Here is a 20,213-nt window from a genome sequence, read left to right as displayed (position 1 = left end):
GGTACTTGCTAGGATAGATGAATCTAGATCTAGCGGGGAGCATATTGCTTCTGGTGGCATTTATCACTTGGCAACGTTCATATAGCTTTCGCTTCACCGTTATTCCTTTTCATCTTCCTCTCCTCTCCATCTACATCTCGACTTTTCCACCTTCTTTTCTCTCCAAGTGAGGTATGTTTCCGTATTTCCTTTGTATGTTACTCCGTCTTGTCCATCCAAGGTACCTAAAGCTTCTGTCCCACATGGGTTAGGTGGGTACATCAAACTGACGCTAGTCCACATTTGTCATAGCCCCCTGGGAAACTGGACAGCTTGAAGGAGCTTAATTCAGCGAGACTGTTGAGAAAGAAGTGACCTAAACCTTTCCAACCATTGTGCGTGCAGGCCACCTACTACCTGCAACTCAGATTACATATTTACAAAATGCGGTCCTCCAGCTGGAGCTGGGCGGCAGTCTTCTGTCTCCTATTCTCCCTCTTTACACCAGTATTCATGGTCAAGGAGCATGACTTTAAAAAGTGCGATCAGTCCGGCTTTTGCAAGCGTAATCGGGCATATGCCGATGCAGCCACCAGCTCTACCTGGTCATCCCCATACAATGTCTTCTCCGAATCCGTCGCCTTGAAGGATGGTAAACTCGAGGCCATCATCCTCAAAACCATCGCTGAAGATGGCGCAACTGTTCGATTGCCATTGACTGTGTCGTTCCTCAAGTCTGGCACTGCCCGCGTTACCGTCGACGAAGAAAAGCGTCTGAACAAGGACATTGAGCTCAGACATGGCAGCAACGCCCGCAAAGAGCGCTACAATGAGGCTGAAAAGTTCGCCATTGTCGGTGGCTTGGACGTGGATGCCGAAGCCAAGGTTGCCTTTCAGGACAAGGACCAGATCACAGTCAAGTTCGGTCCCGAGGGCAAGTTCGAGGCCCACATCAAGTTCGCGCCCTTTGGCATCGACTTCAAGAGGGACGGCAGCAGTCAGATCAAGTTCAACGACCGTGGACTCTTGAATATGGAGCACTGGCGGCCCAAGATCGACAAAGCCGAGTACGAGAAGGACTCTGAGGGCGAAAACAAGGATGAGAACAAGGAAGAGAAGCCACAAGGCGAGGACGAGAGCACATGGTGGGAGGAGACTTTTGGAGGCAACACAGACAGCAAGCCTCGTGGACCCGAGAGCATTGGTCTTGACATCTCATTCGTCGACTATGAGCACGTTTTTGGTATCCCATCGCACGCCGGTCCCTTGTCTCTGAAGGAGACACGCGGTGGTGATGGTAACTACAACGAGCCCTACCGTTTCTACAACCTCGACGTCTTTGAGTACATCCTCGACAGCCCCATGAGTCTCTACGGAGCTATTCCTTTCATGCAAGCCCACCGCAAGGACTCGACCGTTGGTGTCTTCTGGCTGAACGCAGCTGAGACTTGGATTGACATCACCAAGGCCAAGTCTTCCAAGAACCCCATGGCTCTCGGTCTGGGCTCAAAGAAGACTACACAGACTCACTGGATTTCTGAGAGCGGTCTTTTGGATGTCTTTGTCTTCCTGGGTCCAAGCCCAAAGGACGTCATCCAGAAGTACGGCGAGCTGACTGGCTTCACCGCCATGCCGCAAGAATTCTCACTGGGTTACCACCAGTGCCGTTGGAACTACATCTCCGACGACGATGTTAAGGATGTCGACCGTAAGATGGATAAGTTCCACATTCCTTACGACGTCATTTGGCTCGATATCGAATATACCGATGGTAAGAAGTATTTCACCTGGGACAAGGACATGTTCAAGGACCCCATCGGCATGACCAAGAAGCTTGATGAGCACGGCCGCAAGCTCGTTGTCATTATTGATCCGCACATCAAGAACGAGCCTGGATACCAAGTCGTTGAGGAGCTCAAATCCAAGGATCTGGCCGTCAAGACCAAGGATGGTAGTATATTCGAGGGCTGGTGCTGGCCTGGAGCTTCCCACTACATCGACGCTTTCAACTCCAAGGCCGTCGAGTGGTGGAAGACGCTCTTCCAGTACTCTTCATTCACCGGCACCGCCGAGAACGTCTTCATCTGGAACGACATGAACGAGCCTTCTGTCTTTAACGGACCAGAGGTCAGCATGCCCAAGGATAACCTGCATCACGGCAACTGGGAGCACAGAGACGTGCACAACCTCAACGGCATGACTTTCCACAACGCCACTCACCAGGCCCTCATCTCTCGGAAGCCTGGTGAGAAGCGTCGGCCTTTCGTGCTCACCCGGTCCTTCTTTGCAGGCTCGCAGCGTCTCGGTGCCATGTGGACTGGTGACAACCAGGCTTCTTGGGAGCACCTCGGCGCCGCTACCCCCATGCTGTTGAGCCAGGGCATTGCCGGATTTCCTTTCTCCGGTGCCGACGTGGGTGGATTCTTTGGCAACCCCGAGAGTGAACTGATGGCCCGTTGGTATCAGGCCGGTGCCTTCTACCCATTCTTCCGTGGCCACGCTCACATCGACGCCCGTCGCCGTGAGCCGTACCTCGTCGGAGAACCTTACACCTCCATCATGACCAAGGCGCTCCGTCTCAGGTACAGCCTGCTTCCCTCGTGGTACACCACCTTCCAGCAGGCCGCAACTCAGGGTACTCCCATCATCCGGCCCATGTTCTACACGCACCCGTCCGACGAGGGCGGTTTCGCCATCGACGACCAGTTCTTCGTCGGCGAGACTGGTCTCCTTCACAAGCCTGTCACCGAGAAGGACAAGAACACGGTGGATATTTACATCCCTGACGATGAGGTGTACTACAACTACTTCACCTACGGCGCCATCGCTACCACCAAGGGCAAGCACACAACCATGCCTGCTCCTCTAGACACGATCCCGCTCCTCATGCGCGGCGGTCACATCCTTGCTCGCAGGGACATTCCCCGTCGATCAAGCGCCCTCATGCGCTTCGACCCGTACACTCTCGTGGTCACATACCCCAAGTCGGGCCGCAAGGCTGAGGGTTCGCTGTACGTTGACGACGGCGACAGCTTCGACTATGTGACCCAGCAGTACGTACACCGCAAGTTCGTGCTTGAAGACAACACCATCTCATCGGCCGACTTTGAGGGCCGTGACCAAGCTGCCCTGCGCAAGATCAAGCCTGGTTCCTGGATGAAGGCGTTTGAGACTGTGGTGGTGGACAAGATTGTGGTTTTGGGAGTGCCAGTGTCAAAGTCTGCTGGAGATAGCATTTCAGTCACCGTGGAGGGTACTGGTGCTGACGGAAAGCCAGTCAAGAAGACGGTCGAGGCCGAGCTGGTCAAGACGACAACGACGTATGCTGTTATTCGTGGCGTTGGTGCCCGTGTTTCGGCTGACTGGAAGGTTTCTTTGGCTCTGTGAGTGGGACAGATGTTGATCTGGTAGAGAATGGGTATTTTTATTTCTTGGGAACTGGGTAAAATGTACAATATGAATTGAACATGTTAATCCCCGATGCACTTTGGAGATGACTTTGATGTCGTAACCGAGTGCATGGGTGTTAATTCGGGAGATTTTGGTAGAAAAAACTGGTGATTTTACCAAATCGACCATTCACTTTACTTGACTTTGGGGAAGAGGTGAGGCATATTGGTTATAACTTTGCAGTATTATTATTATTATGTACCTTGTTACCCTAAAAACCCCATTTCCAAGGATTCATCCAACAACATTCCCTCCATGTTCTATTTTCTCCCACCGCCCTTTTATCCTCTCAAAACTTGCCAATCATCAAGTTGCCCAACATCTCGCGGCCGGTAACCACAGTGGTGCGCCACAAGGTCGGGAAGTCGAGGGTGCTGCTGAGACCGTCGGCAAAGCCAAAGAAGAGCATGGGCGGGATCCAGCCGCGGGCGTACTCGAGAGCGAAGCAGCCCTCGGGCATCTTGTACTGCTTGACGGTGCCGCGATGCAGGTGGTGGACGCTGCCGGCCGGGTAGATCTCGGGCTCGTACTCGCCGGGGACGTAAGCCCACTGCTCGCCCGTCAGGATGTGGAAGTAGTCGTCAGCCGTGTGGCGACCCGTGTGGCCTTCGGTGCCGATGGCAGTGCCGAAGATGATGAGGTACTCGGTGACGCCTGTTTTTATTCATTGTCAGGTGGGTTTGGTACGGAATGGAAGACCATAACCGAGGACAGAAAAAAAAAAAAAAAAAAAAAAAAAAACTCACTAGCATGGATAATGTACATGCCACCCATGGCACCGCCGGCGTTGTTAAACACCCATTCCTCCTGGACGCTGATGTACTTGGTCGTCTCGGGGCGGGCGCGCAGCTCGTCGACGATGTGGCCGACAATGGCGCGCGTGTTGTTGCCGTGCTGGGCGATGGCCTGGTTGGACAGCTCGTGCAGGTGCTTGTGGTCAAACACGTAGAACGAGTCGAGGCGCTGCTCAGCAAGGTAGACGAGAGGCGAGACGACGGCCAGGAGGACGGCCACGAAGCGGAGGAACCCGCTAATTGGGGACGACATGGTTGGCTTGCTTGAAATCAAAAGAGAATGTATGCAAAAGATTTGAAAGGAAAGGATGCGTGCCGTGCACGCGATGACCTGACTGATATAGTCCTTGGTTTCAGGGGTACAAAACCGTACAGTCTGACTTTTTTTTTTCTTTAGTGATTTCCCATCCTTGATGTCGGTCCCCGAGGCTACCGAACTTTTGGGCATACAACCCTTGTCGTCGTGATTTTTTCCAGGGTCTAGTACCTGGGTTAGCCCCGCTCAATCGACGACGGTCCAATCACCGAAATATGAGCCCTGCACGTCATCAGGGTACCCTGACGGAACTTGAGCTGCCGTCTGGCGCCACTTCGGTCCCGGGCCAGAAAGGCACCCGGCGGTCAGTCCGTGGTATTGGTAGTAGAATGTATAAACCAAACCTAGACTAGATCCAGAACTGATAGTGGCAGCTTAATTAAGGTTCATGTCGCGTCTTATCATTAAATTCTACCGCCCTACATGCCAGAGAACCCGGCTACAGCTTTCTGTAATCTACTGTCTCTTCACGAAGCTACCAGCCCAGCTGCGCTCGCTTGATCCGTTCAGGATTCTTCGCAGCATCATTCATAATCTTTTCCAGAAGTTTGCTATAGAAATAAGGCGTTAGCATGTGTCCCAGAAGCACGCATATTCAAACAAACTTACCTGACTGGCAGCCCATTTCGCTGTCCCTCTTCTCGGGCCTGCTCCGCCAACTCCATGTCGTGTTTTGTATGCAGCTGCATATGCTCCAGTACTTTCTTCCTCTGTCCTGCCTCTTTTGCCGAACGCACTACGTGCCCGCATCCAGCTTCTGCGCAAACCCATGTACCCATTGGGCCAGTCGGTTTGTCCGTCTGCAGGGGGTACGAACGGAGGACGACCTTTGTCGCCGTATCGCCGATACCACTATCAGATTCATCACTAGACTCGTCGTCGGTGTTTCCAGTGTATTGGTCCTGTGGTGTTTGGGCCGTTTCAGCTCTAGATATCTTGGGCGGTCTCCCCCGGCGCTTAGACGGAGCAGCATTGGCTCCTATTGATCTTGGTCCTACCGGACTTGGCTCAGGAGAACCTTCACCCTCGCTCTCATGATTCGTTTCCTCCAATGGACGCTTCTTCGCGACAGATAGGCTTAGACGTGGTGTTTTGCCGGCATAAGACCTATTCGGAACACGACTAGGAGTGGCCACTTCCTCAACCGACACAAATGTCCGATGTTGACGACGCACAAGCCTTTCAGGTATCTCCTCAATCGACTGCATGTGGACCAGCTTTGTGATTGGTTGTTTGGCCTCCTTTTCCAGCCCTTCCCATAAAGGTGAACCCTTCCACTGCTCCGGGTCCAAGTTCTTCAGTAAATCGGCTGCGTATAGATTCAGAATCTCCTTGGGGATGGCATAAGCGGAGTTGGAAAGCTTGCATTTCTTATACATCTCGGATGTAAATTTCCCGTAGGTACTTCTGCGACCTGCCTCTGATTCCGCGGCGATTTCTTCCAAGAGAGTAACAATGGTGGGTATGTTGGACTGCGGGAGGTTTGTGAGGCCGTTTTTGGCGGCCATGGGAGAGATATGCGTAGAAGCAGGCATAGGGGTAGGCGCCTGGATAGTAGATGTAGGTCCAGAAGGTGGAGCTAAAACTCGAGCAGGCAAAGGCCTACTAGGCTCAGGCTTCGCAAGCTTGGATTTCCCGGGCATGAATGAAGACTCAGCTGTGCTAGTTCCAGACATTTCAATGTCCACTGACGATCTTGTTCGCGAACTAGTCGCTGCCGCCGCATTCTTAGTTTTCTGGTTCTCCAATTTGGCGACAATATCGGGATGTCTTTTTCGCATCCAATGGAAAAAGCTTGTCCTGTCCCAATCGAATTCCGACTGTTGATCGAATTGGTCGAGCAGGAACAGGGCGTGCTTATCGCATCGCTTTTCAACCTCGCAAAACAAAACGCCGTCGCCTGCATGCTTGGCGTAATGGTAAAATATCTCGTCTAGTCGAGCATTTAGCAGTGTTTGACGAATGGCAGATTTGGACTTCCTCTTGTTCCTCTCCTCGAGGTCCTGGTACGCAGCCATAATTTCCCAGTAGAGGGTAATAGCCTCAAACATGTTGAAATAAGTTTCGCGGTAAACCTTTGAAGGCTTGATCTCCATCCATCCGCCAATAGACCATGCCCATAAAGTTAATGGCCCATAGCCCATCGAAAACATGCTACATTTGGGTATTTGTACGTAAACCGAATTGCACCTGGGGATAGCGACTAAAAGTTGTTAGTAGATTGGAGACGGTCGTTGATTCGGAGTTACTACCTACGTTGCGCTTCTGTATCCTGCTCCACAATCATCTTTCCTTTGACAATAAACGGACCGTCGAGGGCCACTTCGAGGAGATTCGCCATAGTTTTACCATCCTGTTGGAACACTGTCGCATCCTGCAGGTCAAACATGGGATCTTCAGACTCTGGGTCAGGGCTGGGTAACCCTGTCGTTGTCGCGGGATGAAGGATCTGGGCGATGTCATGATAGAGTGGACTTCGCGGTTCTGTTGGAGTTCCTGAGGATCGAGTACGTCCGGACGGTTTTCTGGGAGGCACGCCCCGCGGTCTAGGGCCACTGCCTCGACCTCCCATGGCTGCAGTGGATGTGAGTGCCCGGTTTGGGTTGGCGGTCTGAAAGCATTTACGCTGTCCAAGATGTCGGCAAAGATTTCTGTCGGGGTAGCGAGGTGATCGATGTAGCAAGGCGGTGGGTGTGTCGAATAGTGAAAGTACGTGGTGCGAAATTGTTGATGGTAGATGCCTACCTAGGTACCTACGTTAGGTGAGTATGGAAGGGCTAATCAACAATGGTCGGATTAGGACGCGTGATATGATCCGCTGCCAACGCGACGGTGGGGTAAGCAATTAAGTTGGTTGGAGAAGACATGCAGTTTCGCGTAACCCGACCCCGCAAAGCTAGCTCGTCCCGCTACTGACTGACCCCTGCACCCTGCAGCAATCGCAAGAAAAAAAGTTTCAATTCGACTCTTTTTTTTTGGTTTTTTGCACGATGGATAACTCACAACTTCCCTCACCTTGCGATTCTATTCCAATTGCGCCCATCCAACCCCTCGCTCTGCGCACCTAGTCCTAGTGTGCTTTTCCAGGCTTGAAGGGTCTGGCTTCTGTACTCATATGAAAAGAAGTCTGTGGAAGCTCGCCGATATGGTTATACCATCAGTGACGGGCCTGGATGGCATCTTTGGTAAGCAACATGGAGGAACATCCCGGTACCGCACCTACTAACACCTCAATTCCCCCACCTTAAGCCATCAACAAGCCAATGGGCATGTCCTCGGCTCAGGTCATCCGAGATTGTCAAGCTTACTTCCAACCGTCTCGCCTATTCGCGCCGATGCTCGCGCGCGAGGCCGAGGAGGCTGCCCGTGACGCCGCCACGCAGGGCAAACATAACCGCAAGTGGAAGAAGAGAAAGCAGGAACCCCGTGTCAAGATGGGCCACGGCGGCACTCTGGATCCCTTGGCCACGGGCGTGCTGATCCTGGGCGTGGGTCGCGCCACCAAGTCCCTGACCAACTTTCTCGAGTGCACCAAGACCTATGAGACAGTCGTGGTGTTTGGCGCCGCAACCGACACTTATGACCGCGTCGGGCGCGTACTGACAAAGAAGTCGTACGACGAGATCACGAGGGAAAAGGTGGAGAAGCAGCTGGATGCATTCAGGGGAAAGTACAGGCAAATGCCCCCGTTGTACTCGGCGCTCAAGATGAACGGCAAGCCGCTTTACGAGTATGCTCGCGAGGGCAAGCCGATCCCGCGCGAGATAGAAACGCGAGAAGTCGAGGTTCTCGGTCTGGATCTTGTGGAGTGGTATGAGCCGGGCACTCACAACCACCGGTGGCCGACCGAGGAGGCCGGGATTGCCGAGAAGAGCCTCGCTGAGAATGTGTGGAGGGTGGAGCACGAGCAAGCGACCGGCAAGAAGCTGACGCCTGAACAGGGTGCCGAGGAGGACCGGGCGTTTGCCGCTCACCAGTCATTCAAGGAGCAGGCCGAGGAGCGCCAGGACAAGCTCGTTTTCGAGAGGGGCCAGAAGCGCAAGGCCGACGAGAGCAATGGCAGGCCAAACAAGAAACAGCAGGGTAAGCAGGGGAAGCAGGGTCGCGAACAGCTCATGTCAGGAGCACTAGGAGAGTTGCCACCGGGAGGCCCATCTAAGGGACGCGGGTCAGATTTGGTGCCGCCGGCTCCTAGCGCAGACACACCACCACCATGGGACGGCAAGGGACCACCTGCGTGCAAGGTCAGGATGACGGTCACATCGGGATTCTACGTGAGGAGTTTTGCACATGAGCTTGGCGAGAAGGTTGGGTCGGCCGCATTGATGGCTGAACTCGTCCGCAGCAGACAAGGAGACTTTGCGCTGGCTGGGGACAACTGTCTCGAATACGACGACCTTGTCAAGGGCGAGAGCGTGTGGGGGCCAAAGTTGGAAAAAGTTCTCCATCAATGGTCATCGACACATTTACAGGGGGTTGGGCCTCTGAAGAGCATCTACGCCGAAGAAGCACAGGCTACCGCTGTCGAGAAGGATCAGTCGGTTACCGCTGCAGATGAGAAGCCAAGTGCAGCTCCTGCTGAAGAATCTCAGACCAAGGAATCTGGTACCGAGGTGGAAGAGACAAAGCCAACGGATACCAAGGGTGAGACCACCGGAGGCTATGAAGAGTGGAATGGCTTTTCTGATTAACCTTGATCCTGTAGAACCCGAACCCACCGCAGGACCGTCTACTGCTTAAGCCTGGCCTGTCTAGGGGACAAATCCCGGAGGCCGCCTACCAAGGCAAGTTGCGTGCTTACTGTATCCACAACAAGCTGGGCTTTCTGGTACCAACACCGACGTCGCCTCCGCCGCCGACACCACATCTGGATCTTGCACGGAAACACGATTTGTTTCCACGACTTGGTCCTTTACTGATTTCTGTTACATTGTATTACGTGCATAGCGAGCGGAGTAATAAGAGGGATATTAATTTTGCACTATCCAAATCATTATGTGCAAGTCAAACAACTATCTAGACTGTTGCTCTAGATGTCGTCAATATCTGTACTCTGGTATCCAAATCCGAGTCTGTAGTGATTACCCATTCCCTCACATGCCCCTACCCGCCCTTTCCGTCTTTCCCGTCGTGTGGTATCAATTATATAGAAACAAAGGAAAAATAGAACGATAGACATTGCCACTTCGTAAAGCCATTTATGACTCCTGGAGCAACTGCTTGACCCTCTCTATTCTACCCACGGCCAGCTCCAACCTCTCCAGCCTCCTCTTCTTCTCGGCGTCTCTCTTCTCCAATATGTCCACCCGCTCCTCAAGCCTGGCCCTCGCGCGCCTCTCGGTGGCCACCATCTGGTTGGCCTCCTCAAACAGCGACGCGCTCAGCTCCTCGACCTCGCGGCTGGCGTCCAGCTCACGCGCCTCGGCCGCGGCCCGCAGCTGCTGCTCCCGAGTCAGGGCGACGAGCAAATCATCCATGGTCTGGTCGCCCGTCACGCGAAGCTGCTGCTCCCTGGACAGCACCATCAACAAGTCGTCGGTGGTTTTGTCCATCTTTGACGAGGCCGATGACCTGTCGCGGGCGGTGGGCGGCGGCAAAGTGGACGTCTTGCCGCCCCACAGGGAGCCTATACGATTTCCTCCAGTTGCTGCTGCGGCTGCAGCGGCTTGGTTGCCGGCCGTGGATGAGTTTTTGAGCTGCCGCCGCAACCGCGCCAGCTCATCCTCGTAACCGGCCCACTTCTCAACGGCCACGGTGGCTTTTTCGTTGAGAGTTCGCACCTGCAGCCGCAACTCGTCAATTTGGCGTTGGGCGTCGGCCAGCGACGTGGGGTCGTCGTCGTCACCGCGGGTCGAAGCGGTGGGCGAGGTCGCCGCTGATGAAGTGGGAGAATTATCGAAGCCACATCTTGGGCAGCTCGATCTAGATGATGATGATGATGATACTGATGAGGTTGGTGAAGATGCTGTCGACAAGGGCGATGTGGCACCCTGCTGATCAACAAGTGATGATAGCACCTGTCTTGGTGGTGGGGTTTGCTGCCTTGAGTTGGTGTTTGTGGCCTTCTCAAAGAGCTTCTCACGACGCGAGGGGAATTGCGCCTGGGGTCTGAATGCTGGTCTCCTGTTGTTGTTCGTATCTGAGCTTAGCATCGCCGTGTTGATAATAATAGAACAAGACTGTGCAGTATATGCTGGTGCTGACAGTCCCGGTAATGGGATAGGTCTCAGACTCGAAAATGTCTGACTGTTTTCGTGGGTGATTGAAGGTGTTTATGTGTTTGTTGTAGTAATTCGTCGTAGTAAGCAGACCAAAGTTGTTGGCCGACCCTAGTTTCAACCAAGTGACCCTGCTATTTTTTTATTTTATTTTTTTATTTTCGATGACAAACGACTGTATGGGCCTGTGTTGTTGTTTTGTTGTGTTGTTGTCTTGTTTTCTGGCCTTTCTTGTAAAAAAAAAAAAGAACGACTACCTTTGTTTGTTGGTGATTTCCCCCTGAATATTGGAGAGAAATTCAATGTTGCTTGAAGCGATGGTGAAGTGAGTGCAACCGGCTGCTGACTGTAAAAGTGCGAACCCAGTCGTTTTAATCCAGTCTTTTACAAGTCCCGAAATGCGATCCGGAACCTTTTATTGGATCACGAGTGTGGCTCTTCAACTCTTATTTTGGTTAGAGGCGGTTGTAAGAAAATCCTCCTGACGTCGTGTGGGCTTTGGATGGATCAAGGGATCACCAAGATGGGATTTGTGAGAGAAAAAAATCAGCACAGGGGTCGTGGTTGTTGTCCTGCTGTCCAAGCTACCTTATTTTTCTTTGCTTCGCCTCGGCTGGCGGATCGACCTTTTGGCTGGATGGGACCCGCCTGACAAGGCAGATTTTATGCTATGATTGGTTTAGTTCCCGTAATTCGATGTTACAGTGTTGCTGTCTTGGCCCAGCTTGGATTGTCTATTTCGGGAAGTTTTGAAGATTGGGTTGGCTTGTTGATTTCAGATGTAGAAGTAAAAACAAAAGATCAAATGAACGAATGGTAGAAAACATGATAGGTACTCTCTCTGTCATCGCAATAGCCCCCGTGCTCGGATTTATCCTTTTACCACACGAAACCCGTATTACAATTAGATGACGCTGGCCTAGGTTTCTCGTCACTTAGCATGACACACAGCTCCCGATGATCCGAAAGGTCTGTTCTTTTCGTGAATCTCGACCTGAGCTGCAACAAAGTTTAGCGTCCAAGCCTCCTCCTTTCAGCTTAGCCGTCCCGATACACTCCCGTATTCAGCTTTTTTGCCAGGGCTTGCAGGGGTTGACTGACCCGCGCATTCAGACTTGATTATCTTCAAATTCGCGCCTTGCCGGACAATAAATTCGTTCCATTTTCACCCGCTTTCTCCTTTTTGACTCACAAAACCCCCTTCTCATAATCACCTTGCTTGCCTGGTAGTAATTCAGGAAATATCTATCCACTTTCAATAAACTATCCACAACTGAGGAATTATCCACTGCTAGATTTAGAACCCTACAGCCCATCAAAATCCCACTTACATCATGATCGTCGCCGGCGGCTCAGTTGGTTCAACTCGGACCGCGGCAGCCTCACGTTATTTCGACCTGGCAAGAAATCCTCCCGTCCACCCCAAATCAAGTCAATATTTACAACGTCGAACAAGTCCTAAACAGGAATGGGCTTGGCAATGATTCAACAGCGGGAAGGTTACTTTGACCCTAGAACATCTATCCCTGGAAAAAAAAAGCATTGGCTTTTTGTTTTGCTTCACTTGCTCCAACTCCTTCTCCTGTCAAGGGGGGATCCATGTATACCATGTCCCTTGATTGAAACGTGACGAATAAACAAAAAAAAAAAAAGCCCGAACTGAATAATTCCAGAGTCGGCACATCACAGCAGCAGCCGCTGCAATACTTCTTACCCTTGGCATCAAACTCCTACCTGGCAAGTTAGTTCTCAACACGCCAGACAGATGTGGACAGCCAAGTCCTTGATGGCGCGGCGCACAGATCCAGCCCTACCTGCTTACTACAACGCCACCAAACCATGTGTTCAATGGCGTCAATGTGTGGTTCTACATTCCGTTCAAAGAGCAATTTCTAGCTTGCTAGCGTCGTTGCCGTGTGCCAACCAGACTAATCTGTTGCGGCTACTGACAAGTTATTTTTGTTAATGGCCACGTTTCGAATGCCAACATGAATCGAGGGGAGCCGTGCAGTCAGTTAGTTATCTGTTGAGAAACCTGATTTCTTTGATGCAGACATGTTATATTGACCAGGAGACACTTTTGTCACTATTCATAACAGTCTGTGTGTATTACGTGGACTTCGTCTTCGTATAGAAATTCTAGCTCTATCTAGTCTAGTCTGACTATCTTTTGCCAGTTTGGGTATCATTTATGGGCCATGTGTGATGGCGACTCTTCCATCTGCCCTCCAACATCTTGATTTTTTAAAATGCTCTCTAACCGGAAGCAGACTCTACGCTTGTGGAGATTCTGACCTCGTGCAAAAAAAATCGGGCAAGCCCAGAGCAGAACCCTCTGCTGTTTAATTATCCATGACCATTCAGGCTGTCGTATCAATTCCAATGCTGTGCACGCAAGCTCAAGGCTTGGCCACTTTTCTCGGTTCGCTCAACCCCGTCTCCGGGTCCTTGTACTCTTTCCAGCTGACCGGATACATGGGGTTACCGGCATCACTGTTGGCCATGATGACTCCAAGCTCATTGCTGGCGGTCGTAAGGTAGTAGTTGGCCTGGTCTCCGAGTGAGATCTTTGTTGTCGCACCCACAATTAGTAAACGCACATGGCCGCTTGTCAGGACAGACAAGGAGCAAAAAAAGAAAACATACCACCTGCGCCCGCACAATATCACCAGGCCTAAAGCTCTCCCCAATCTTGACCCTATCCTTCTCCGTCGCCCTGACGTCCCTGACCCGGATCACTCCCTGCCACTCCGCGTCTAGCACGGCGTCACCCACCACCAGGATCGCCACGATGGCCTGTTGGTGCGACACGCGCGTGACGCGGCACAGCACCACGTCGCCGACCTCGGGAAGCGCAGCCGCCGCCCGCCGCCTTCGTTGCACCGATATCGTGGGGAGGTTCTCGGACGAGCTGGACGACAGCATCCCGGGCTTGACGATCTTGTTGGGCCTCTTGGTCGGCCCAGCGGGCTTTGCGGGCTGCGTGATGGAGACGGCGCCCAGAAGCGACGAGTACAGGTTCGATTCGTGGATGTGAGTGCCCGGCCCGGCGCGATATCGAGAGCTGGGACCGAGAAGCTGGCCTGGAAGGGCGAGGGAGGGTGGAGTGGCTGTCGTCATGGTTTTTTTTATGGTTTTTTTTAGGTATGGGTTGTTTCGTTTTGTTTCGAAACTTTTTTTGGTGTTTTCGCTCGTAGTCAATTAATTGCCATCGCGCGCCGGCAAGTTTTAGCTGTTTGCCCCGCTAGTTGGTGATCCCTGTAGCAAGGATCTGGCGCATGGAAATAGGCTTGTTGCACAGGTGGGGTTATGACAAGGATGAGCCGTTTACACTTTTATGTTTATTACCGGACTTCATTCCACCCAACTGAGATTAACATCACCGCTTCAAGCTCTAAGGATATCTGATGACGTTATCTATGGACCGCCTGCGTTTCTCGCCCTTTGATGCTACTATAGAACTAATATATTTTGGGCTGGATAATGCCTTGAATAGTGTTGCATCCAATTCGGCAAATATAAATCCTCATTTACCACCACATTGCTCTTCAACTTCCTCCAATTTCAACCCTGCCTGCCTACCATATTTATCATGTGGTTTGTCAGCATGAATACCCCAAATGTGTTATTATATAATGCCACAGTCACCGCTAGTATATAGGCCCAAAGATAGGTCTATAGGAACACCAAAGTACGGCTGTAGGCTTACGACGCCGAGTACATCTACTATGCTCCTAAAAGAGGCGTGTGGTTTACTTGATATTTATTCCCGTTGTAATGTGCAATCATGTACCGATACTTCATATTAGAGCTAAAACTTGTCTTTTATGCATCAGCAAGTCAGAGAGCCCCTTACATCCTAATTTTATAACGCCATGTATATTAGAAAACCCCTGAAAGTGTTTGTAGGCTTGGAGCCGAGGTAGAGGGCTTCAGTTAAGTGAGCAAAGGTCTGTCTACCAAAAAGATATGTTTCAAAAAGAAGTGAGTTTCTGAAATTTTATCAGTATGCTCTGAACGAGGTTTAATGTTCAAGTCTCCGTTCAATACCGCTCTGCTTGTTGTCTAGCAATAAGGCACAGTGCAGTGAGCATAAGCAGCTATCAGCTTGATTGCAAAACAATACCAATACACGTTTGTTCGCTTTTATAGTTTGTATTCTTTGTGCCGTGAATATGTCTGTCTGTATCCTTGAGGTCTGTATCGAACAGATACATGTATATGGAACCCAAATTCTGGTGAACCGGACTTCCATCTCACTGGACGACCCGAGGAGATTAATTGACAATAAGATGTGCCTAGCCTAGTTTAGACTGCGTTAAACCCTTAGACCGTGAAAGCCCAAAAATGACAGGTAATTGTTGGAGGAATGACCTTCTTTATCTCGGGCTCGATGCCTCTGGCCATGTCTTCGACTCTGATTTTGCCCTTCACCCTGTTTAGAGAATATACTCCCCGAAAGAAGCCCGACTTACAAGACTCCTCACGTTTATTTGGGCTTGCATTTGCTCAATCTAAAAGGTTGCTTTCTTTGCAAAGGCTGCGAATCTTGTAGTATGCACGACTCTGGTCTTCAAATAGCGGTCTGTCTGTGTAAATGTTCCACCAGGCCATAGCTCGGCGGCCGAGGAGTTCTTCTTCGCTTATTTGAAGCCTTTGCACATCAGCGCCTTCTCCCCTGATCTTCTCAAGTAGCCCCTCAGTACTAGACTCATGCTTTAACTCCTATATTCTCTTATCCAACTGAAATATGTAAGAGTTCTTGCTGGAATAGGCCTTTGGATTTCTATGGCGATTCAACATAGTCAGCCGACGCGAAGTCGCGAAAAGTCCAATTCGAGCCTTTGACATGCTGATGACATTTTGAAAGAACGATAACACACAGCTGTGAGTAGTCCACACATCAAAAACTTCAGACGATAGGCGTCGACAATATGCGTGAGAAAGGTTTCCGTGAAGACTAAAAGAAGCGTCTATAGCTAAAAAGCCACGTTGATTGCTGATATAAGTTTCGCATTCGCAGACTTGAAGGATAAAAAGCTCAGAAAAAAAACGAGAAACACATCATACTACAATCCCTACAACGGGCTGGACCACACTCATCCAGACAATCTTTCATATTCTTGGATAATTCAGTAGCAGCCCCACTGAAGGAATAAAATCCGTAAACTAGGCTTCATAATCATCCTGGGCCTTCTTGCGCGCACCGCAACAACGTGAATTTTCGATGGTAACTCGTTCGCCCAAGTAAACCGACCTGGCAGCGTGATATCCATCACACACATCTCTCTAAACTTGTCACCACCAACCCCTTGTTTCTCGAGTTCTTTGGGAAGTTCAAAGAAAACGCACCTCCAGTGTCCTGGTTTGATTTTCCTTGGCCTACACCTACATTTTTCGTTAACAAAAGGCTGTATTATTCTCGTTACTGTTTCAAATGTATCTAAACAGCCTGATGTTTACATTGAATTACTCAGCTGGTACGGGAAGATGTGAAACCAAATCAGCAAGGTGATTATAGCTTATTGGAGACTATCTATGTATAGGCGTATCTATAGGGGCGAGGCACTGATGTTCGAGTCCAGATGTGGGCAAATACTTTTTGGTCTGTTTTTGAACAAGGTTTAAACCAGCACGAACTAAACGTAGACTGAACGACCGTCAGGTAAGTAGATCCCAGTATCATATCAAGATTGAAGCCGACAATCTGACATGAGCCACTAAAATAGTTGCGCTGCCCCTCAAAGGAAGTTGGCTGACTTCGTCACCCTGCCATGGTGAGATGCAGTGGTATATCACTGTCTGTTTCTACTTGGTACAACAAAAGGAGTCATTGTGCAAACAGCTCGATACTTTTATAGAACTCATGAAAAAATAACCTGGAAAAAAACGTCTTGATTGTGTAAACAAAAGAAAGACATGGAAAGTAACAAAGGAAAAAATACCCCAGATAGGCAACCATATCAAGAACCTTTACTCCATCCGTTACTTATCCACCATCCTCACTCCACGGTATACCAAATGCATTTCCAAACTCCATCCTTCAATTTACCCCGAAAGAAAATCCCTCTTTAACACCTAACCATCCCATTCCTACCCTTCATCCCACCATGCCCAACCCCCCTCTCCCGCTCGGCGCTGGCCACCCCCCTAGCCCAATGCTCGACTCCAGGCGGTCCCTGCGTCCTGGCCGCACTCTTGCCCCTGAACGACGGCACCGGCGGCACCGGCTGCGAGGGCGGCGGCCTCCCCGCGTTGCCGACCGTATTTGACCGTCCGCGGCTGACTAACGACCCCTGCGCCCTGCCGCCGCTGCTCCCATCGCTCGTCGGCGGCCTGCTGTTGCCGCCACCACCACTGGCATCCTGCCGCCTGCCACCACCGGGAGCGTACCGCATTGGCACGTCCAGCATGCGCTGCTGCTGCGACTGGAGACCAGAGTGTGGCGAGTGCGGCATCGGCGGGCGGCGCTGGCGGTTGCCCGACGTCGACGACGACGACGAGGATGGCATGTTGGGTCTTCTGGGGCGTTCCGAGACGCCGTTTCCATATCCCCAAAAGGCTGTGAAAACCTGGCCTTGGTTCGGGGATAAATATGAAGATGACCTCTTTTCGCCGGCAGAGGTCGACGGCCGTAACGCTGCGGCGCGCCCGTGCACTTCATCCTTGGCCCTCTGGCCGGCTGTGTGTGCCGAGGCCGAAGGGAACCAAGACTTGGTCTCCGACTTGGGCAAGGATGGAATCGGTGGTGGAGATGAAGCGTACTGCTCGGTTGGGTCTGTGTTTACAGGGTTGTGCGAGTCGTCCATACCTGGCGAGGGAGGTGTCTCTGCATGTATTTCAGGTGGTTGGGGATGAGCTGCCGGTCCGATAGGCAGTTCAGATGATCTGGGTCGAGCTGGCTCTTGATCAGGCTCAACCTCTTCAACTGTGTTCTTGGCATCCGACGACACACACCCTTTTGCGACCTTCTTATGCCCACTCGCAAATTCATGCTCGCGGCTACCGTCAGGCATATTGGCCACACCAGCGACGCCCCCCGCCCCCGACGGCATCACGCTCGCCCTCAGCACCCAGTCCTTGCCAAAATCATCGATCGGCTTGTCGAACCGGCCCAGGTCCAACAGCGGCTGGAAGTCGCCGATGGTGTAAGGCGCCTCGTCGATGCTGACCCGCAGTCGGTGCCGACCGCCCGCAACCTTGACGTGGCTGATGCTCTTCTTGGGCTTGTGCCGCACCGCCGTTATCTGCGGGGCCCCTGTCGCCGTCGTAGGCCTCTGCTGCAGCTGCAACTCCTGATCCGGGGAAGGGTGCGGGATCGGGTTAACGGCAAGACTATCTTCTCGCCCTGGGTGCTGGGGTCGGGACGCCGAGACTAGCCCCTGCCTGTTGCTGTCAGTACTGTTGCTGCTGCTGCTCCTGATCCCGCGCCCGTTGACAATATACCACGACCGCCAGCCGTGGATGGTGGCATGGAACCTGCGGGCCACGTCCGGGTCATCCGTGGCGAAAAAGTGTACAAAGTTGTCTGCCGAAGCCTCCATCGTCTTCTGCTGGGACTTGACCGCGTAGCAGAAGCGCTTGGGCGGCTTGAGGGTTTTCTTTGCCTGTATCTCGGTCGGAGTGTAAATGTCGTAGCCAATGAGATGGCATAGCATGGTGGCGCCCATTGAGGTGGCCGCTGCTGCCATCAGGGCCGGACTGGCGCTGCCGCCACCGACTTGCTGCTGGCTTATAAGAACCGAGTCTGCCTTCTTGCATGAAAAGAGCTGTCCGTTTCCGAGTAGGGTAATGAAGCGCTTGCTCCATTTGCCGGGCCGCTGGGAGTGGTACATCTGGAGAACGAAGCCTTGTGGCGGCATAGAGCCTTCACCTCCAGGGACAGAGGACATGTCCAGGTCTTGGTGGCTGTCAAAGGTATCTGAGGAGGGGTCGATGAGTAGATGGTGCTGGGTGTCACGGTCCCAAGAGTTGAGAACATCCTTGATGCGCTCGTAGCGACGAAGCCGGCGTTCTAGACCCAGGGTCGCGTATGACTCGACCACGACGCTGGTGCAAGTGTTGAAGGGTTGGTCTGCGTCGTCTGCACACGCAATGAGGACATCGACAGCATTGGTATCTGGAGTGACGTTAACGTCATGGCGCACCCCTCGGCAGCGAACCTGGACGGACTGTTCAAAATGTCAGCTGGTGTTGAGGATGATGCATAAGCTATATATGCTGTAGATAATCTAGAAAACACTCACTCTATCTGCCCCATGTCTATTCAGCGTTGGTGAATCTGGCCGAAGAGGAAACGTAAAAGCCGTCGACCCAGGTTCAAGAAACGTCCTCGGCATCAATTGTGGCTCCAGACTCGTAGCCCTGCTGGAATCACCTGCAACAGACGTACAAGTCGACGAGGTCGGTGACAAGGTAACAGCGTCGGACCGCCGCCCCCGCCTGAAGAAGAACTTTGCAAGCAAAGGGCTCCTCGCCTTTGGCTGTGCTGGCGAAGTTTGTACCGGTGATGACTGCAGGCTGCTGGCTTCGCTGCCATGTGATGAACCGGCTCTCAGCTCAGAGTGCAGCCGTTCAATATCCTTGTGCTTCTGTTCTGCCACAATGCGACCCGTCTCGGCCTTGAGCCGCGCCTCCTTATCCGCATGGAGTATAGCCTCTTCTTCCTCCAATCGTCGCTTCTCGATCTCCTGAAGAAGTTTTTGTTCCTGAGTCTGCTGCGGCTTGGCAGGGACATCACCCTTGATACTGGCCGTGTCGACTGCGGTATCAGCCGTAAGGGCTGTCGCAACAGGTATTTCTGCAGTAGGAGTGGGCACCGCCGGGAACTGATCATGGATGTCGCCCAGCGTCTCCGCATCGGACAACCTCCTAGTTGTTTTCATATCCGTAGTTGGTGATCTCTTCAACGGAGAGCTAGATTTCTTGGGAGGGGTCGTGGGTTCTTTGTCACCCAATGGCTGCACCGAGTTGACCGGCTTGCTCAGGCTCATGTTCATTTCGGTGGCAGATGGCAGTGGCGGAGGGACTTCTGGGGCGTCACTGGCGTTGACAGTTTTGGCCCTCTTTCGATACCTAGACCCAAAGGCTGACCTGATCGGACTACCAGTACCCTTTTCTGTGCCAGCATCCCCGCCGAGTATGGATTCGACCATACTACGTGTTTCCGATACGCTCTTGCCCCTCAAGCTGCGATAACGCGACATGGCCCCCGGAGGCTTCTGCAGCGTATATGTCTGGGTGAGGGCCGACATTCCGAGAGTGGATTTGGAAGTGTTGAACAGTAGAACAGAAGGGCGTTGTATGAAGTGATAGTCGATACCAAGGTATGGGCTACTTGATGTGATGTGATCGATTCTAAATCCCAGAGCGTCGGATCTAGATGTCACTGTGGCTAATCTCCAAGTGTGCAATGCGTCTCTGTATCCGAGACAGACCTCTTTGACACAAGGACAT

General features: G+C 52.0%; 7 protein-coding genes across 7 annotated transcripts; 2 read left to right on the top strand and 5 right to left on the bottom strand.

Annotated features, from left to right (window-relative positions):
- Positions 1-373: 373 nt before the first annotated feature.
- PgNI_02798 (uncharacterized protein) lies at positions 374-4,650 on the bottom strand. Its single transcript, XM_031122855.1, has 2 exons — positions 4,176-4,650; positions 374-4,083 (listed from the first exon to the last, which is right to left on the bottom strand). Exons 1-2 carry the CDS (start codon positions 4,474-4,476, stop codon positions 3,719-3,721), a joined length of 666 nt encoding a protein of 221 aa, XP_030985194.1. The 5' UTR covers positions 4,477-4,650; the 3' UTR covers positions 374-3,718.
- On the top strand, positions 424-3,366 carry PgNI_02799 (uncharacterized protein; the record flags this gene model as incomplete). Its single annotated transcript, XM_031122856.1, has 1 exon — positions 424-3,366. The coding sequence occupies one exon, from the start codon at positions 424-426 to the stop codon at positions 3,364-3,366; it is 2,943 nt and encodes a 980-aa protein (XP_030985193.1).
- Positions 4,651-4,898: 248 nt separating the features above from the next.
- PgNI_02797 (uncharacterized protein) lies at positions 4,899-7,288 on the bottom strand. The gene is made up of 3 exons (XM_031122854.1): positions 6,796-7,288; positions 5,149-6,742; positions 4,899-5,090 (listed from the first exon to the last, which is right to left on the bottom strand). Exons 1-3 carry the CDS (start codon positions 7,109-7,111, stop codon positions 5,015-5,017), a joined length of 1,986 nt encoding a protein of 661 aa, XP_030985191.1. The 5' UTR covers positions 7,112-7,288; the 3' UTR covers positions 4,899-5,014.
- Positions 7,289-7,537: 249 nt separating this feature from the next.
- Positions 7,538-11,516, top strand: PgNI_02796 (uncharacterized protein). Its single transcript, XM_031122853.1, has 3 exons — positions 7,538-7,724; positions 7,789-9,208; positions 9,245-11,516. Exons 1-3 carry the CDS (start codon positions 7,655-7,657, stop codon positions 9,456-9,458), a joined length of 1,704 nt encoding a protein of 567 aa, XP_030985192.1. The 5' UTR covers positions 7,538-7,654; the 3' UTR covers positions 9,459-11,516.
- Positions 8,059-11,584, bottom strand: PgNI_02795 (uncharacterized protein; the record flags this gene model as incomplete). Its single annotated transcript, XM_031122852.1, has 2 exons — positions 8,059-10,662; positions 11,553-11,584. The coding sequence occupies 2 exons, from the start codon at positions 11,582-11,584 to the stop codon at positions 9,738-9,740; spliced, it is 957 nt and encodes a 318-aa protein (XP_030985189.1). The 3' UTR covers positions 8,059-9,737.
- Positions 11,585-12,876: 1,292 nt separating this feature from the next.
- PgNI_02794 (uncharacterized protein) lies at positions 12,877-14,200 on the bottom strand. Its single transcript, XM_031122851.1, has 2 exons — positions 13,404-14,200; positions 12,877-13,324 (listed from the first exon to the last, which is right to left on the bottom strand). Exons 1-2 carry the CDS (start codon positions 13,875-13,877, stop codon positions 13,157-13,159), a joined length of 642 nt encoding a protein of 213 aa, XP_030985190.1. The 5' UTR covers positions 13,878-14,200; the 3' UTR covers positions 12,877-13,156.
- A 2,628-nt stretch (positions 14,201-16,828) lies between these two features.
- PgNI_02793 (uncharacterized protein) lies at positions 16,829-20,011 on the bottom strand (the record flags this gene model as incomplete). The annotated part of the gene is made up of 2 exons (XM_031122850.1): positions 16,829-18,928; positions 19,004-20,011. The coding sequence occupies 2 exons, from the start codon at positions 20,009-20,011 to the stop codon at positions 16,829-16,831; spliced, it is 3,108 nt and encodes a 1,035-aa protein (XP_030985187.1).
- Positions 20,012-20,213: the final 202 nt, after the last annotated feature.

Source organism: Pyricularia grisea (genome assembly GCF_004355905.1).
Source record: "Pyricularia grisea strain NI907 chromosome Unknown Pyricularia_grisea_NI907_Scaffold_2, whole genome shotgun sequence".
Lineage (NCBI taxonomy): Eukaryota > Fungi > Ascomycota > Sordariomycetes > Magnaporthales > Pyriculariaceae > Pyricularia > Pyricularia grisea.
Note: the sequence above shows the minus strand (reverse complement) of the source record. Positions and strands in the feature narration are given on the sequence as shown.

What these genes read in the sequence shown, in the direction of transcription:
- PgNI_02798 (XM_031122855.1), bottom strand. Translation starts at nt 4,476, where the DNA reads ATGTCGTCCCCAATTAGCGGGTTCCTCCGCTTCGTGGCCGTCCTCCTG. An exon ending in CATGTACATTATCCATGCTA is followed by an intron (nt 4,084 to 4,175) that starts GTGAGTTTTTTT and finishes GAATAAAAACAG; the next exon opens with GCGTCACCGAGTACCTCATC.
- PgNI_02797 (XM_031122854.1), bottom strand. Translation starts at nt 7,111, where the DNA reads ATGGGAGGTCGAGGCAGTGGCCCTAGACCGCGGGGCGTGCCTCCCAGA. An exon ending in GCAGGATACAGAAGCGCAAC is followed by an intron (nt 6,743 to 6,795) that starts GTAGGTAGTAAC and finishes AACAACTTTTAG; the next exon opens with TCGCTATCCCCAGGTGCAAT. An exon ending in CGAAATGGGCTGCCAGTCAG is followed by an intron (nt 5,091 to 5,148) that starts GTAAGTTTGTTT and finishes TTATTTCTATAG; the next exon opens with CAAACTTCTGGAAAAGATTA.
- PgNI_02796 (XM_031122853.1), top strand. Translation starts at nt 7,655, where the DNA reads ATGAAAAGAAGTCTGTGGAAGCTCGCCGATATGGTTATACCATCAGTG. An exon ending in GGGCCTGGATGGCATCTTTG is followed by an intron (nt 7,725 to 7,788) that starts GTAAGCAACATG and finishes CCCCACCTTAAG; the next exon opens with CCATCAACAAGCCAATGGGC. An exon ending in ACCACCGGAGGCTATGAAGA is followed by an intron (nt 9,209 to 9,244) that starts GTGGAATGGCTT and finishes TTGATCCTGTAG; the next exon opens with AACCCGAACCCACCGCAGGA.
- PgNI_02794 (XM_031122851.1), bottom strand. Translation starts at nt 13,877, where the DNA reads ATGACGACAGCCACTCCACCCTCCCTCGCCCTTCCAGGCCAGCTTCTC. An exon ending in ATATTGTGCGGGCGCAGGTG is followed by an intron (nt 13,325 to 13,403) that starts GTATGTTTTCTT and finishes GCGACAACAAAG; the next exon opens with ATCTCACTCGGAGACCAGGC.